Source organism: Anguilla rostrata, chromosome 3 (assembly GCF_018555375.3).
Source record: "Anguilla rostrata isolate EN2019 chromosome 3, ASM1855537v3, whole genome shotgun sequence".
NCBI classification, from domain to species: Eukaryota; Metazoa; Chordata; class Actinopteri; order Anguilliformes; family Anguillidae; genus Anguilla; species Anguilla rostrata.
Genome location: NC_057935.1, coordinates 64,798,853 through 64,815,382, shown reverse-complemented (window position 1 = coordinate 64,815,382; position 16,530 = coordinate 64,798,853). Strand labels below are relative to the sequence as shown.

The following is a 16,530-nucleotide window of genomic DNA, read 5'->3' as shown; positions in this document are numbered from 1 at the left end:
CTACGCTCTCACCCCTTCAGGCCATTGGCTGTTCCTCTCTCATGCAAGCACACCTTGTTCTTAGTGGATATACTGAGCCGCATCCTTTCTGATCACCCAAGATTGTCACCAACTGGCGCGAGGACCAGTACCAGGACGACTGCAAGGCCAAGCAGATGATGCACGAGGCCCTCAAGTTACGGCTCAACCTGGTGAGCGCCGTTCGCCGTCCTCGCTTCGCGAAACGACACGACGACACGATGAGTATCAGCCAGTGCTTCCCCTGCACTGTGGTCCAGCGTCATTTTTGCTCTTTCTTACATGCGTTTGCTTAAGCACGTGCAAGAAGAAAGGAATAGATGAAACTTTGATTAATTATTTGAATTGATAAATTATTTTAGTAATTAGTAATGAAAGGCAGTACTGAACACTTATTTATGTTAGAATTCTATAGTGACCGGTAACTTACCATATACTGTAATAAAAAATTACAAGATGGGTAAATACAGGGTGTAATTGTAAAATCTCTGTGGCCTTGGGAGTATGTATATGTCACCTCAGTAGAAGCACATGGCGTAGTATTTGAAGTTAAGTGGCTGTTGACGCCCCCTCCTTGTCCTCCAGGTGGGTGGAATGTTTGACACGGTGCAGCGTAGCACCCAGCAGACCACCGAGTGGGCGGTGCTTCTCCTCGACATCATCAGCAGCGGCACGGTGGACATGCAGTCCAACAAGTGAGTAGCAACCACCTCCCCCCCCACCACAGCCCATTCACATCCCCACCTCCCTACCGCAGCCTATTCACATCCCCACCTCCCTACCACAGCCTATTCACATCACCACCTCCCTACCACAGCCCGTTCACATCCCCACCTCCCTACCACAGCCCATTCACATCCCCACCTCCCTACCACAGCCTATTCAATCCCACCTCCTACCACAGCCATTCAAATCCACCTCCCCTACCACAGCCCATTCACATCCCCACCTCCCTACCACAGCCCTTCACATCCCCACCTCCCGTACCACAGCCCATTCACATCCCCACCTCCCTACCACAGCCCATTCACATCCCCACCTCCCTACCACAGCCTAGTCACATCCCCACCTCCCTACCACAGCCCGTTCACATCCCCACCTCCCTACCACAGCCTATTCACATCCCCACCTCCCTACCACAGCCTATTCACATCCCCACCTCCCTACCACAGCCTATTCACATCCACACCTCCCTAACACAGCCTTTTCACATCACTACCTCCCTACCACAGCCTATTCACATCCCCACCTCCCTACCACAGCCCATTCACGTCGCCACGGAGACCTTATGAGCCCTCTAACAGACCCTGCTGCTGAGGAAATGAACCAGCTGCCGTGGTGTTTGTCAAAATGTCTTTGAAGGCCCCCAGCTGTTATTCTGAGCCTAACGCATCAGCATTCTTAAATCACCTTTGCAGCTGAGGGCCATTTTGCTTTATTTGTATGTCATTTCCGAACTCTCCCTGGGGTTCACTTCAGTTTCAAAGCATTATTTCTTCCATTTTGTTTACATTTTTTTGAAATTGAGAAAAAGGCCCCGGGTGACATTTTAATACGCCTCTGTGAAAATGTGCTGGTGTCAGAGCCCTAGTTCTGGGCGTTCCTCTGTCCATATAAAAGGTAGTGGGCTGGTCTGTGCTCCCCCCGTGAGTCTCACCCTGCTCTCTGCTGCCCCCTCTGTCCACAGCGAGCTGTTCACCACCGTCCTGGACATGCTGAGCGTGCTCATTAACGGCACGCTGGCCGCCGACATGTCCAGCATCTCTCAGGGCAGCATGGAGGAGAACAAGAGGGCCTACATGAACCTGGTCAAGAAGCTGCGGGTAACGCTAGCCTCGGGATTAGCGCCGCTTCCGCGCTAGCCTAGCGCCCTGCTGACAACTCTGCCTCTCTTACCACTGCTGGCTTTTGTGCAGTTTGCCTGATAGTACTTAAACTGTTTTTTGTTGTATTTATTTTTAATGCAGTAGAGCTTTGTTCTTCCAATTAAAGAGATTTCTTAAGGCGAGGTTCTAGTATAAGTCCAGTAGGGTTTCCAACCTCTCCAGCGCAACTGATTCTGCAATTCACAGTGAACGCTTGCATTTGTTCTTCCTGCGTGCAAAATAATACAAAATGAATAAGCAGGGAGAGCCAAGGGTGGAATCAGCGCCTGAAAGTCATCTATTGTCTGAAATGGCTGCCTTGTTTCCAAGGCCTACGTCGGCTGTTTATTGAAAGTAAACTGCAGACGCTGCGTACACCCAGGTGGTTGGACGACTGTTTGAAGGTGACCGAGTGCTCTTTGGGACGGCGTTTAACGCGCTCTAACGAGTTCGAAACCCTCGCCCGTCCCGCAGAAAGAGCTGGGCGACCGGCAGTCGGAGAGCCTGGAGAAAGTGCGGCAGCTGCTGCCCCTCCCCAAGCAGACGCGCGATGTCATCACCTGCGAGCCCCAGGGCTCGCTCATCGACACCAAGGGCAACAAGATCGCCGGCTTTGAGAAGGAGGTGGGCACGCCGCGGCGGTTCATTAACAGGCACTGAGCGCGCTCCGTTACAGCCGCCGTCTGAGTGTCAAATGCGAGATGAAATGTGTCAAGTCTTGTGATGCTTAGCTGTTGAAATTCAGAGCAGTATAATAAACTTGGTATAATAAAAAAATAAAGATCTTCATGTGATGCCTTAACCGTTAAATTAACAGTTGTAATGATTGAAACCACTGAAGCTCTCAGTTAATTGATTTCCACAGCAGGGATGCTCACCGGCTTTGTGCAGTTCCTCTGCACGCTGTGCACTTAATTGTCAAACTCAGTAGACAGGTGTAGCAGCACCGTCTTCAGTGTCTGAACCCCCCCGAAGCATTGTGTAGTCGGTTCTGTTGCTTTACCTTGCTAAAATGAATAAAAGATGTAAAAACACTGAAGCCTCCTCTCCCAACAGGGCCTTCAAGTTTCGACCAAGCAGAAGATCTCCCCGTGGGACGTGTTCGAGGGGCTCAAGCACTCGGCCCCGCTGTCCTGGGGCTGGTTCGGGACGGTGCGAGTGGACCGCAAGGTCACCAAGTTCGAGGAGCAGCAGAGGCTCCTGCTGTACCACACCCACCTGAAGCCCAAGCCCCGCAGCTACTACCTGGAGCCCCTCCCCCTGCCCCCGGAGGAGGAAGAGCCCCCCACGCCCGTGCCCCAGGAGCCCGAGAAGAAGCTGGTGGAGGCCGTCAAGCCGGAGAAGAGCACGCCCACCGTCGCCACGGAGCCCAGCAAGAAGAAGCCAAACAAGAAAAAAAGGAACCAGTCCACCAGCAAGACCGAGGTGAGCCACTAGGGTGCGCTGCGGCCACGTGCCAGTGCTCTGTAGAGACCGGATGTGGGTAAATTCGCATTTCTGTTGCCATTTTTATACAGTTGTACACACCTGTTAACATTTAATTCAACATAAGTTCAATACTATTTCCTTATTGTTTTTCTCCCCATATATGAAATTTCTTTCCCTCCAAAGAAAAGTATATTATTGACAGTTTTAAACCTAATGTTAATTTTCATTTCCGGACAAAATTCATACGATTGTCTTTGTCATTTAAACATCCATTTGTCCTCAGTGCTTGACAGTTGAGAGTGAGCCTGTCTCTGTTTTCCTGTCCAGGAGTACGTGCCCAACACGCAGAGAGGGGTGCCCTATGGCGCGGGCATGCCCCCTGACCTCATGCTGAGCCAGCAGAGCCTGCCATTCAACAGGATGTACAGCCAGCAGCCCATGGGCATCTACGCCCAGAACCAGCCACTGCCCGCAGGTCTGTTCAGAGCGCTCCACTGCTGTACACGAACCCTTTAGTGCGGGGCTGCCCAGCCCTGCGCCTGGAGGTCTACCGTCCAGTAGGCTTTCACTCCAACCCTGACAAAACGCACCTCATTCAACAGCTGGAGATCTCGTTGAGCTGCTAGTTAGTAGAATCAGGTGTGCCAAATTAGGTCTGAAATGAAAACCTGCAGGAGAGTAGATATCCACGAACAGGGTTGGGCAGCCCTGCTTTATTGTGTGCGCCTTTCTACATGTTTGCGTTCGCGTGGCTCTGTGTGTGCGCGTGTGCGTGTGCGTGTGCGTGTGCGTGGCTCTGTGTGCGTGCGTGTGTGTGCGTGTGTGCGTGTGTGCGTGTGTGCGTGTGTGCGTGTGTGCGTGTAGTGCGTGCTCCAGCGTGTTGCGGTCTTGCTTGGCTTTTTGGTGTGAGCCCTCTCAGCTTTTACTCCTGATAAAAAAATCTTTGGAGAAACAGAAAAGGGAATCGGCAGAGATGGTGCGAGTGCCCGCACGTCTAATTGAGGAGTAAATACAGCACGCCTTTTCCCGGTGAAGCTCGAATGCATCCATATGTGTGCTAGCGCGGGCCAGACATTCCAGTAATTAGGGTTCATATACAAATCACTTCCTCCCTCTAAGATTGTTGGCTGGCTCTAAGCAGTAATTAAAATGGCAGTGCTGCTCTACTGTGATGAGTTGTGTTTGGGAAACAGTTTGTTTTTCCTCCCGTTTAGCGGTGGTTTGTCACATTGGCATTTTTCTGTCTAACGCTCTTCACCCCCCCCCCCCCCCCCCCCCCCACAGGCGGTCCCCGGCTGGACACCCCCTACCGGCCGACTCGCAACTCCATCTCCATCGGCAAGCTGATGCCCACGCGGCCCGCATACCCGGGCATGATGCCCGCTATGCCAGGCATGCCGGGAATGATCGGATTGGACAAGCAGCCGTACCAAATGGGAAATTACAAACCGCAGCCAACCATGCCGCAGGGACAGATCCTGCGCCAGCAACTCCAGGCTAGGCTGGTCAGTCTCCATCGGAGAAACTGCATTTGTTCTTTTTTTAATAAAGTTTTTAATTAGTTGACTCTTCATAAATTTTGTAGTTTTTTTGCCCGCTATGTAAGCGTGTATGCTCGTCATATGTTGGTAACTGATGTTCAGTTCTAAAATATGTGACTGTCTTCACTTGAATGGTGCCATTTGTGAAACCCTGGTCTGAGTGGAAATGGATTGATATTTCCCCCACTTCCTCCTTTGCCCAGAACCAGAGCATGCTGGGACAGCAGATCAGACAGATAACGCCCAACCCCCAGTACGGGTCCATGCAGCCGTCTCAGGCAAGTCTTTGGAGAGTCTCATCTCCAGCGCTCCTGCGTCATCACCGTTCCTTCGCGTAATCTCCGTTTCCTGACTCTCCCCTCCTGTCTCCCCAAAAACGCTCCCACAGGGCTACACCACGTACGGCTCGCACATGAGCATGCAGCCGCACCCCTCCCAGGGCGGCGGGATAGTCCCCCCCGCCTACGCCAACCAGAGCTTCCAGGGCTCGCACCCGGGCAGCAACCCCGCCATGGTGGACCCGCTCCGGCAGATCCAGCAGCGGCCCAGCGGCTACGTGCACCAGCAGGCCCCGGGATACGTGCACAGCATGCAGAACACGCAGAGGTGAGGTGGGGGGGGGCGGGGGGCGTCGCGGCGTCCCCGTACGGGAAACGGAGAGGGGTTCTGTAGCGTAACTGCAGCCCTGCTTTCATTAAATTTTCAGCTTTGTTGTTAGCTGATCACTTGCTCCTCTCTTGCGCTCGCCGGGTGAGTTTGCAGTGGAATTCCAAAGCTGTGCTGTCCACTGAGTGTATCAGGAATCAGGAAATGAGCTTTTTCATTTTGGCTGAACCCCCTGCATCTTTTGTCATTTCCTGCGAGCCGAGCCCTTCAGGGGCAAATTGTGTGTCACGGTAAACGGAGCTGCGCTGTGGTGTTTTTATGACATTAGTCTGCCCCCTGCTGGTGTGTGTGTGCATTGCAGCGTGCTCTAACTTCACCTCTCCGACGTTTCGGCAGGTTTCCTCACCAGCCCATTCAGCAGACCCCCCTGATGCCCGGGCCGGGGCTGGGGCACATGGCGGGCCAGGGGGTGCACCCAGGGATGCGACCGAACCAGATGCTGGCCGAACAGCAGCAGCAGCAACAACAGCAGCAGCAGCAAGTTCAGCAACAACAGCAGCAGCAGCAAGTTCAGCAACAGACGCAGCAGCAGCAGTTCATGCGACAACAGCAGGCTCTGAGGGTAGGCCACACTCTGCTCCTCTGATCTCCCCGCTTTGCTTTCCACTAATTCAGTACCTCCAGGGTCCTGACTTTAAAGTGTCCCAACCGAATGCTAACGGAATGGTAGCTTTTCTGCGAGTTGTGATTAGGGCGAACGCTCCGTGCTCGTTTGCGTTCGGCTCTAACTCTTTCTCGTTTGGCCTAATTAGCAGCAGCAGCAGCAGCAGGCGCAGCAGCAGGCGCAGCAGCAGCAGCAGCAGGCGCAGCAGCAACAGCAGCAGGCGCAGCAGCAACAACAGCAACAGCAGGTCCAGCAGCAGCAGCAGCAGGCCCAGCAGCAACAGCAGGCCCAGCAGCAACAGCAGGCCCAGCAGCAGCAGGCCCAGCAGCAGGTGGCTGCAGCCCAGCCCCCCGCCCAGGCTCAACCCCAGAGCCTGGGCATGCAGCCCCTTCCCCCCCAGCAGCCTCTGGTAAGACCTGCCGCGCGCTCCCAGTCTCATCTCCACATTAAACTCACTTAACAGATAGTTCTGAAAGCGAGACGTACAAAGTTGTACATGCTGTGTTCTTTCCACAAAAAGTCATTGCAGAGAGGACACTGGGTATTAAGAAATTCAGCATTTCACTGAAAGTGTTTTGGAGATGTATTTACTTTAAGGGATCCTGCAGTTAAAAAACAAGGCTGTCATCGGCCTTGTGTTGGTACATTCCCTTCGGTTACCCTGTTTACCTGCTTTTGACACACAAACCTGACACCTTGACACATCTTGTTCTACATAATCTCTGCTCTTGGGCCTGCCTGTGTAAACAGGTGCCCGGTGTTTAGCCCTTAGATTGATGCCGTTGAGTCACTGTAAATATTCCAGAGTGCATCACTGTCAGGTTTTAGTGTGTTTAAAAGGACTCTGTGTGTGTGTGTGTGTGTAAGTTCCCGCGGCAGGGCATGCAGCAGACGCAGCAGCAGCAGCAGACGGCAGCCCTGGTCAGACAGCTCCAGCAGCAGCTCTCGAGTAAAGCCCCGCCCTTTTCGCTATGACACTGTCTAGTTTTACGGCCTAACGTTTATCAACGGATACCACGTGTACACTACAATGCAGTCAGCAGTGGCTTGAGGGGACACACTTGTCCTTGAGGACTTAAATTTCACTGCGCGAGTCACTTAATACCATTATTTCTATTATTGTAGCTACTTATATTTCTATTGTGATTTTTGTACTTGTATTGTGATCTTTAGATCTATATTTGACTGGAAGAGCAGCAGTAAGACTTCCATTGTCCTTGTACTTGTTGCCCATGGAAAATAAAACTTGAAACAGTTCATTGTTGATTACAGAATGGGGAATGATGTGGGGGAGGGGGTGGGGGGGAGGGCTGTGTGTGAAAATAAATCATAAATGCTCCCAGTAAACTTGAGCCTTTTTTAATGTATTTTTTTTCTTCTTCCAGATACACAACCCGGACAAAGCACCACCCCATATTATTGATAGTTTGTGTTTGTGGTTGTGTGTGTGTGTGTGTTTTTCATGTGCGTGTGTGTCTGTGTGTGTGTGTGCGTGCGTGTGTGTATGTGTGTGTGTGAGTGGGGGTCTTCTGAGTCCCCCAGCTGAGTGAGCCCTGTGTCCTGGGGGGACCCAAACAGGGCAACACGTGTGCCCGCCCCACACCCAGAATCACGACCACTTCTGCCACGGTGGCTTAGTGATGGGGGGGCCCCGTTTCAGCCACCGGGCTAAAGGGCGCTAACTCCACCTCCTACTTAAACGTAGATGCAGCGGACCTGCTTATGTGTTGCCCAAATCCTGCTGACTCCACTTGAAAAGGTGTAATTCTGAAATCCGATGGAAGGGATCTTGCTGTGAAAATAGTGATCATGGAGAATAATGGAAGAGTTTATGTATAAAAAAAAAGAAGTCCAAGAAATTATAATAATGCAATTTTTTAAATTTTATTTTATTTCAACTTGTACATTTTTTTTTTCTTTTTTTTTTGGTTTTGTGTATTTCTCATTAAAAAAATCATGTCAGTTTTTTAGCCGTTGTGTTCTCATTGCAGTGTGGGCCATTTTATTTCACAAATATCCCAGGTCCTTATTGTCTACAAGTAGTAAAATACTTACTGGAATGGTTTCCGAGGATGTTCCTTGTGCAGCCGATAAAGTGCTCAATGCTGTCCCAGTTAACCCATGATTCAGAATACGTTCACTCGTACGCTACTATGAACTGAATGTCGTAGATTATGTGTGCGAGTTAACAGAATATTTACACTACGCCAGTACTATACCCTGTAGTGGGTGAGATTAAATCAGGTGGTTAACTTTTGGAAAGTAGACTATACACATTTTTGACGAGTGAAACATAGTAGGGAAGGACGGACGGAGGACGGACGGAGTGTGGCACAGTGGGTAAGGAACTGGGCTTGTAACCGAAAGGTCGCCGGTTAAGGACACTGCCGTTGTACCCTTGAGCAAGGTACTTAACCTGCATTGCTTCAGTATATATATCCAGCTGTATAAATGGATACAATGTAAAATGCTATGAAAAAAGTTGTGTAAGTCGCTCTGGATAAGAGCGTCTGCTAAATGCCTGTAATGTAATGTAGGGGGGCTCACAATATTAAACTGGTATAGGCCTACCATTTAAACATTTCTTGTAGGCCTACTTATGGAGTTTAATTTCTGTTGAGAGTGTCGTCAAATACAACAAGCTTGGGCGAGATAAGGTCGCCATATCTAGGTGGTTGTTGCCACCGTGTGGCCATAGCGCTCAATAAATGAAGTTCAATTTTAGTTGAATAGGCCATGTACTAGTAACTAAATTAGATTTTTTTGATGAACAGTATGAATGGTGTAGCTTTATAAAGAAACAAAAAATAGTTACAACAAGACACGTATAAGGCACAGTCACAGCTAGACGTAGCCTACAGATTCGCATAAGAAGTGATCAGCAATTCTAGCAACATGGGCATTTGGGTCCATTTCAAGCCCCTAGTTTTTATTTATTTTTTAAATAGCGTTAAAATATATGTATTAATCCATCTACAGCTCTTCATACGTGTTTGTATCTTGTGACGTGATAGTGAGATACTGTCCTTTTTTTACAGTAAAGAGTTAGCGTGATGCGCGTAAGGCAGTTATTGCGACAACGCTAAAGAGTGCTTTGGTTGTTGGTTTTGGAAAGAATCCCGCAAATCCAATCACGGCTCAGAACGGCTGTATTGTGGTATCAGGATCAGGGATTGTCCTCTGCAGACTCAGAGTCAGACTCATTTGAGTCACTGGTAAAGGCCATCTTTTCAACCTAAAGGCATAACAGCAGAGCTGTTCCCCAACTACGTCACGCATCACAGAAGTCATTTTCCGGCGTGACTTCGGGTGTTTCTGTCAGGAACGATCTATTTTTCCATTTTGTAGCCATATTAACATCAATTTCAGCCTAATTTAATTAAAAAATATTTTGGATTAAAACAATTGTGTCTAATATCTTTGGCGAATGCCGTTATGTGGTGCTTACTTATAGTTTAACAGCCGGTATGTTCGTCTTAATTTGTGCAATAATGGAACCACCCTTCCTTCCTTACGCAAGGTCATTACCCTTTTGTAGACAAAGTACAGAATTTTCGTAAAAAAAATTCACGTAAAATAACTAACGAATAACATAATGTTTACGTTTTAATACCATAGTTCAGGACATTGTAATATGACCTCCCATATGGTCTAGCGGTTAGGATTCCTGGTTTTCACCCAGGCGGCCCGGGTTCGACTCCCGGTATGGGAATGGTGTATTTTTTTTTTTTTTTTTACTATTCTTTTAAATCTACATGCCAAACAATTATTTATACTAATGAATATATTTCTACATATGTATATAAATCTAAAGTTTTCCTCTAAACTAAGTATCTCATAAAATGCACTGGGTTATTTCCTTAGCTAGATACATATTGTATTCCGTTAGCGTTATTGGGATGGCAGGTATGCCATCCCGCCAAGTTACGCCTTGGCGGGGGCATGCCCCCATACCTATACAGCACCGAGAGTTTGGCACTTTTCAGGGTTCCCCACAGAAATAACCACAACAGCCACAGACACTCAGCCCTTAAAAACATTAAATTCTGTACATTCTGACCCCATTTCAACAGACAGAATTCATAAACAACTTCACATGTCCACACAATAAAGCCCCAAACTAAGGGGATTTTGCGTTTTCTCCTTCTTCTTCTTCTCTTTCTTCTTCTTCTTCTTCTCATTCTTATTTTTCCTGCCGCCTATCCCACTAACAACATGTCTCCCCATTGGACATTTCACTAACACCAGCCAAATCTGCCCTACACGACCCAATCAAAAACGTGCATACACACGAAAAATACCCATACATTTTTATTCTGAAACATTTCCCGTTCAAACAGCTAGTCCGCCTGTGGCCTAGTGGGTAAGGTTACAGTCTTGGGAACATGGGGTCTTAGGTTCAAGCCCAGCTTAGAACACGTTTCTTTAACCTGCTTCAACCCTCACTAATAATTGTCTACTAGCCTACTTATCAATTATTGCTTTTGCACCATATTTACCCGCCGTTCACCGTTCAGTTATTAACCGGCTACAATATTGCTAAGCCACATGGATTCAACGGGAGCTCTTCTGTGCTTACTGGCCTGTGTTCTTTAAAACCACCGGCAGGTTTGCTAATGATATTTCACGCATTGCATAGCTATGGCATTAGCTAACGAAGTCACGGCAAATGTATTCCTCTCATTAAAAAGTTACACCAGTTCACCACTGTGCCATTTCTATTAACTATATTTCTTCACTTGGCTACCGTACAAAACTTTCATATCAGCAAACGCCACGTTTCTATTTCTACATTCATGTTACCTCGCTCTGTTCTCTATCTAGCCACATACGCTACAAACAATTACTACTTATGTACATTCTGCAACTCCGCAATTTGAACAGCTAATCCATCCGTGGCCTAGTGGGTAAGGTTACAGGCTTGGGAACACTGGGTCGTATGTTCAAGCCCAACTTGAAACACGTTTCTTTAACCGGCTTCGATCCTCACTAATAATTGTCTACTACTTCTTAATTATTGCTTTTGCACCATTTCTACCCGCCGTTGACCGTTCAGTTATTAACCGGCTACAATATTGCTAAGCCATATGGATTCAACGGAAGCTCTTCTGTGCTTACTGGCTTGTGTTCTTCTTTAAAACCACCGGCAGGTTCGCTAATGATATTTCACGCATTGCATAGCTATGGCATTAGCTAACGAAGTCACAGACTGGTAAACCTCACTCACTCACGGCCACCCATGTGCATTTCATGACGCAAATGTATTCCTTTTATTTAAAAGTTACACCAGTTCACCACTGTGCCATTTCTACTAACTATATTTCTTCACTTGGCTACCGTACAAAACCTTAGTATCAGCAAACGCCACGTTTCTACATTCCTGTTACCTCGCCCTGTTCTCTATCTACCCACATACGCTACAAACAATTAGTACTTATGTACATTCCGCAACTCCGCAGGTTGAACAGCTAATCCGTCTGTGGCCTAGTGGGTAAGGTTACAGGCTTGGGAACACTGGGTCGCATGTTCAAGCCCAGCTTGGAACCCGTTTCTTTAACTTGCTTCGACCCTCACTAATAATTGTCTACTACTTCTTAATTATTGCTTTTGCACCACATCTACCCGCCGTTCACCGTTCAGTTATTAACCGGCTACAATATTGCTAAGATATATGCATTATGACTTACCGTCTGTACGTTCAGTTATTGACCGGCTACAATATTGCTAAGCCATATGGATTCAACGGAAGCTCTTCTGTGCTTACTGGCTTGTGTTCTTCTTTAAAACTACCGGCAGGTTCGCTAATGATATTTCACGCATTGCATAGCTATGGCATTAGCTAACGAAGTCACAGACTGGTAAACCTCACTCACTCACGGCCACCCATATGCATTTCATGACGCAAATGTATTCCTTTTATTTAAAAGTTACACCGGTTCACCACTGTGCCATTTCTACTAACTATATTTCTTCACTTGGCTACCGTACAAAACCTTAATATCAGCAAACGCCACGTTTCTACATTCATGTTACCTTGCCCTGTTCTCTATCTAGCCACATAGGCTACACACAATTACTACGTATGTACGTTCTGCAACTCCGCATTAAAACATTACATTTAAAATCATGATTCACTCATAAGTATAACTACTAGCACTGAACACGAGAAAAACACATTCGTGCAATAGATTACATTACAGGTAAATAATGTGTGCAATGTTATTTGACCCTCCACTTTAACAACCAATGTTCAATACCGACTGTTATATATACCATTTGATAAGGAATATAAACTCGCTCATGGTCACTCCATTTACTTCGCACTATACTCCGTGATCATGTCAACCTTCACCTACATGCCCATTCTGCTAAAAACATATTGTTTCAACTACGGAATTTCGTAATTTCATTTTAATTTCTCTCGCACTGTTGTTATTCTCTCATATGCAAAGCCTGCTGGGACATATGCGTCTGCTCCTATTCTCCACTATCATGTTTTCCGGTTCTAGTTTAGCAAAACGGCGAAGAGGACCTGCAGATTAGCCTATCAAAATGCCTTATAAACCTTACAAACACTAAAAGTGCATCTCCACGAAATAACAGACAATGGAGCAGGACAGAAGGATAAACCTTACAAACACTAATAGTGCATCTCCACGAAATAACAGACAACGGAGCAGGACAGAAGGCTACACAAGTTGCGACCTAGGGAGTTATAATTCTACGGGCGTGTTGATTATTTTGTCAGTCAAGGCTCGTTGGATGGACGTCAAATCCGTGAGTACATACCATATTCCATCTGCGTTCCTGATGCGTTTACGCTTACGCCACTGCATCCTATCTCACAGCCACTGTTTTACATATATAGCAAACCGAAACTGCTGAACGGTACACGCTCATCAGACTGTACAGATTCACACAACGATAGCCATAATCCACAACCGTTTCTTGCAGGGTCGCATTTCTCACTCTCATAATAAAACGCTTTGCAAAAAGAACTGATATCTCATAAAAAACACGTTTTCAACGTACAAAAATGCCAAGTTACTAAAAAGTATTGATATCAAAATGACGCCAAGTTACGATACTACAAACAATATAGGCTATCTTGCCTCACCGAAATGACATAAGATGTATCTCAAAGCAATGCTACCCAATATTTCCTCAGTTCTTTCAAGTCACTTGGCCCTGTGTTTTCTAATCTTACCATTTCTCAATGTCATGCAAACTTTCTGTCAGATCAAAGAGACAAATATTTCGAATTGCCTCATGGAACACATTGAACATTGTACATTGAAATTAATGTATAAATTAATTAATGTACAGAACTGCTGCTGAGCAACGACAGGAAGCACATTTCTCCAGAAAACATGTTTATACTTGCTTCTGAACTGAATTTGAGTACATGTGCAAGTTATTGTATATTTGCTACGTACAATAAATACTGCATGTAAAACACATATTGTACATACATACATAGAGAACTTCTTTATCCGCATGGGGACATTTCCCTGGCAGCATCTTACATTCACATTCACGAACACACTTGTACCAAGAAACATACTATCATTCACGCAACAGAAAGCCTGGGCAGCGAAATACATAGGCCTACATACCAATACAAATTGGACATAAAACAACCTATTCAATCAATCTTGACTGTGAGAGAGCCATCCACACATATATTTGGCCTGTTCATGTAGTGCATGCTTATACACAGGGCCAAGTGACTTGAAAGAACTGAGGAAATATTGGGTAGCATTGCTTTGAGATACATCTTATGTCATTTCGGTGAGGCAAGATAGCCTATATTGTTTGTAGTATCGTAACTTGGCGTCATTTTGATATCAATACTTTTTAGTAACTTGGCATTTTTGTACGTTGAAAACGTGTTTTTTATGAGATTTCGTTCACAACACAGAACTTTTAGAGCTACTGATACACTCTATAAAACTTTCTAAATAGCTAACGAGACGACAAACTTTTATTATGTTCCGAAACTCAGCTTTTCATGATGTCGTACACCGCGGCGGGAGGGGCACTTTGTTGATAACACTAGGGACTATCTGCCTTTGTATTTGTATTATAGTTATCACGTACAGTGGCATTTCAGAACTATAGCTACTTATAAATTAACTGTCTGTATAGTTATATATCCGCTATCTAGCAGTGTGTATTAACCACGTTAGTCGCTTTAAAAGAACAAATATTGTATTTTTGAAGAACCCGGTTCACGTCCCGTTCTCTGTTCTGTCTGTTCTGCTAACATTACCCGTCAAGAGTCAGTTGTGAACCATTATACTGTAGAGCACTTACGTTAAATCCAGTCTTGCCCGAACGGCTGTGCGTTAAATAAAACAATCACTTTTCATTTCTTTAAGTTAAGTTCCAAATTGTAATCTAAGTAAAAGTCTTCACTCAAGCTGTGTTCTCTTTCATATGCATATTTATGTTTCCATCTATTCCATGTAGTTTAGCGAGTATCCCTCAGAGAATGTTGGTCAAAGTCAAGGAAAAATGTGACTCACCCACACCGGGCCAATAGAATCATCTTGCGCGAGGAAATCCCCGCATATTTTGTGAGTTGCTTTCAGAATGAGTTGTGGAATAACGTTAGTCTTACTACCAGGCAAAGGACAGAAGTTAAGCTTATTACGATAGTCAAGGTAAGCAATTGCATTCCTACGGAAATCGTTTTGTTTTGAAAAAAATGTAATAAAATGTATTTCATCGCTCGGTAGTTCTGACACACTTAATATGTTAGCTCGGAGTGTTGTAAGGAAGGGAAACAACGCTTTAAAAAGACTTTCAAAAGGCTGTCAACTTACAAGATAGCTTGCTACAGAAGTAGGTAAAATAGGTAAAGCGATGAGTAAAGCCGCTTCGTGCTTATGCATCTGCCTAAATAAAAGGGCACACTGACATCAGTGATTTGTTTTTCTCAACCCCTTATATTTATTTATTTATTTGCTGACTTTAGCTTACAGACGGCACCAGTTTAGCTGACATAAACAGAAATTAATTAGTTGAAGGGAATATCTATTCAGCTTGTTAGCTTGCAAGAATAACTGGATCATCAGTACTTTAAAAAAAATTACCTTGAAATCTTGGAGAATGACAGCTAGGAACGGTGAACATTTGCAGCAATAGGCAGGGTATCAACCTACTTAGAAAAAAGTTAACATTGTTTTCTCTAAACCGTGAAAACAGCTTGGGGAATGTTGTTAGAAAGGCTTGCCGTCCTAACATACAATACTGACAGCAACTTGTAACATAAGGTTACGTAGATGCTCCTATTCAGAGCGATTTAGATTGAAAGATGTGACCTCATGGCTTGCTTGCCAACACTTCTCCTGGTCACAATGTTCCAGTGTGCGTGGGTGTGTCTGGAGAAACGCGTGTGTGCAAATCAAATAGCCATGCACTGGAAGCCACGGAAGCGTTCACTGCTGTTTTGAATGTGCTTCGAATCAGTGACGTTGAAAGTTGTCGAAGATGCGAGACTTGTATTTCGGTTTTGCTGCCTGTGTAGCTAGATAACGAGCCACATTCCAGGATTTTAACGTTCATCTCTAACATTTTATCTGTTGACTGTATGATATGCGTGTAATACGAGTCAGTTGCATAACATGGGATTCAATTGCAATCACTGACCCCACATAACACTGATATGGATATCTTCCACGCACATTTGACCCGCTGTTTCCCCGAGTTTCTATTTCCTTAATTGTGTTTAATGTATTTCTGGAGTGCGTCACTCTGTACCACGTGACATTTGTGTGTTAACCGCACGAGGGGTGTGGTGCCTGGCAGTGCTTTGCGTCCATACGGCACAGATGAGCGAAAGCACGAACAAGGAATGCACGCTGGCCATTTCATTCATCGCTGTTCTTGGGAGGATCCAACGAGAATCTTGGTTCAAATGGAAGTTTATTCTTTGTGTCAGTTTTACCCTCTGGCAGTCTAGTGCCTGTTATTTTGTTTAAGCACAAAATGTGGAGGCCTATTTTTGTGCAAAGGATTTTTTCTGTTTTTGGAGGGAATTCTTCATACTTCTGTGTGCTACGTTCACCTGAAATATGTTGTTCAAACTCCAAATTATGGATTGTGAGAAATATTGGCATCTTCAGGGAGCACTATGTGTGTACACGTGCTCATATTTAGTAGTGGGGAAAACCCCCTTGTTCATAGGGCTGTGCAGTTATCGGCTGTGTTGCGTTTCCTGTGTACATTGAACTACCACTGTCACATATTGCAGATGTAGCATCAATAGATTTCTAGATACTGTTCTCACCTCTATGCAACCAGTTTTTGACCTGAGGTTGGGGGGGGGGGGGGGGTATGCACAGCTGGAGACATTTGCAGCAGGCCCCAGCTGCATGTCTGGGAAGACTGGGATGCTAGTGTA

The 16,530-nt window shown here is 45.9% G+C and overlaps 2 protein-coding genes and 1 non-coding gene across 7 annotated transcripts in view; all 3 read left to right on the top strand.

The window, feature by feature from the left end:
• med12 (mediator complex subunit 12) overlaps positions 1-8,085 on the top strand; it is a 30,097-nt gene extending 22,012 nt beyond the window's left edge. Inside the window, exons 32-44 of one of the 4 annotated variants that reach the window (XM_064329340.1) lie at positions 102-191; positions 604-713; positions 1,706-1,841; positions 2,358-2,507; positions 2,940-3,308; positions 3,639-3,786; positions 4,596-4,816; positions 5,056-5,130; positions 5,241-5,458; positions 5,855-6,080; positions 6,283-6,531; positions 6,990-7,071; positions 7,508-8,085. In XM_064329340.1, the coding sequence (XP_064185410.1) occupies positions 102-191; positions 604-713; positions 1,706-1,841; positions 2,358-2,507; positions 2,940-3,308; positions 3,639-3,786; positions 4,596-4,816; positions 5,056-5,130; positions 5,241-5,458; positions 5,855-6,080; positions 6,283-6,531; positions 6,990-7,071; positions 7,508-7,545 (2,112 nt within the window). In that variant the 3' untranslated portion in view covers positions 7,546-8,085. Of the gene's footprint in view, positions 1-101; positions 192-603; positions 714-1,705; positions 1,842-2,357; positions 2,508-2,939; positions 3,309-3,638; positions 3,787-4,595; positions 4,817-5,055; positions 5,131-5,240; positions 5,459-5,854; positions 6,081-6,270; positions 6,532-6,989; positions 7,072-7,507 lie in introns of all 4 variants that reach the window. The other 3 variants (XM_064329338.1, XM_064329337.1, XM_064329336.1) reach the window with 3 other exon arrangements.
• A 1,677-nt stretch (positions 8,086-9,762) lies between these two features.
• On the top strand, positions 9,763-9,834 carry trnae-uuc (transfer RNA glutamic acid (anticodon UUC)). Its single transcript has one exon. It is a non-coding gene; the product is annotated as a tRNA-Glu (tRNA).
• Positions 9,835-14,640: 4,806 nt separating this feature from the next.
• LOC135251675 (ETS-related transcription factor Elf-1-like) overlaps positions 14,641-16,530 on the top strand; it is a 51,343-nt gene continuing 49,453 nt past the window's right edge. The window contains exon 1 of one of the 2 annotated variants that reach the window (XM_064329333.1): positions 14,641-14,788. The gene's annotated coding sequence lies outside the window, so the exon portion shown is untranslated. The remainder of the gene's footprint in view (positions 14,789-16,530) is intronic. The other variant, XM_064329335.1, reaches the window with a different exon arrangement.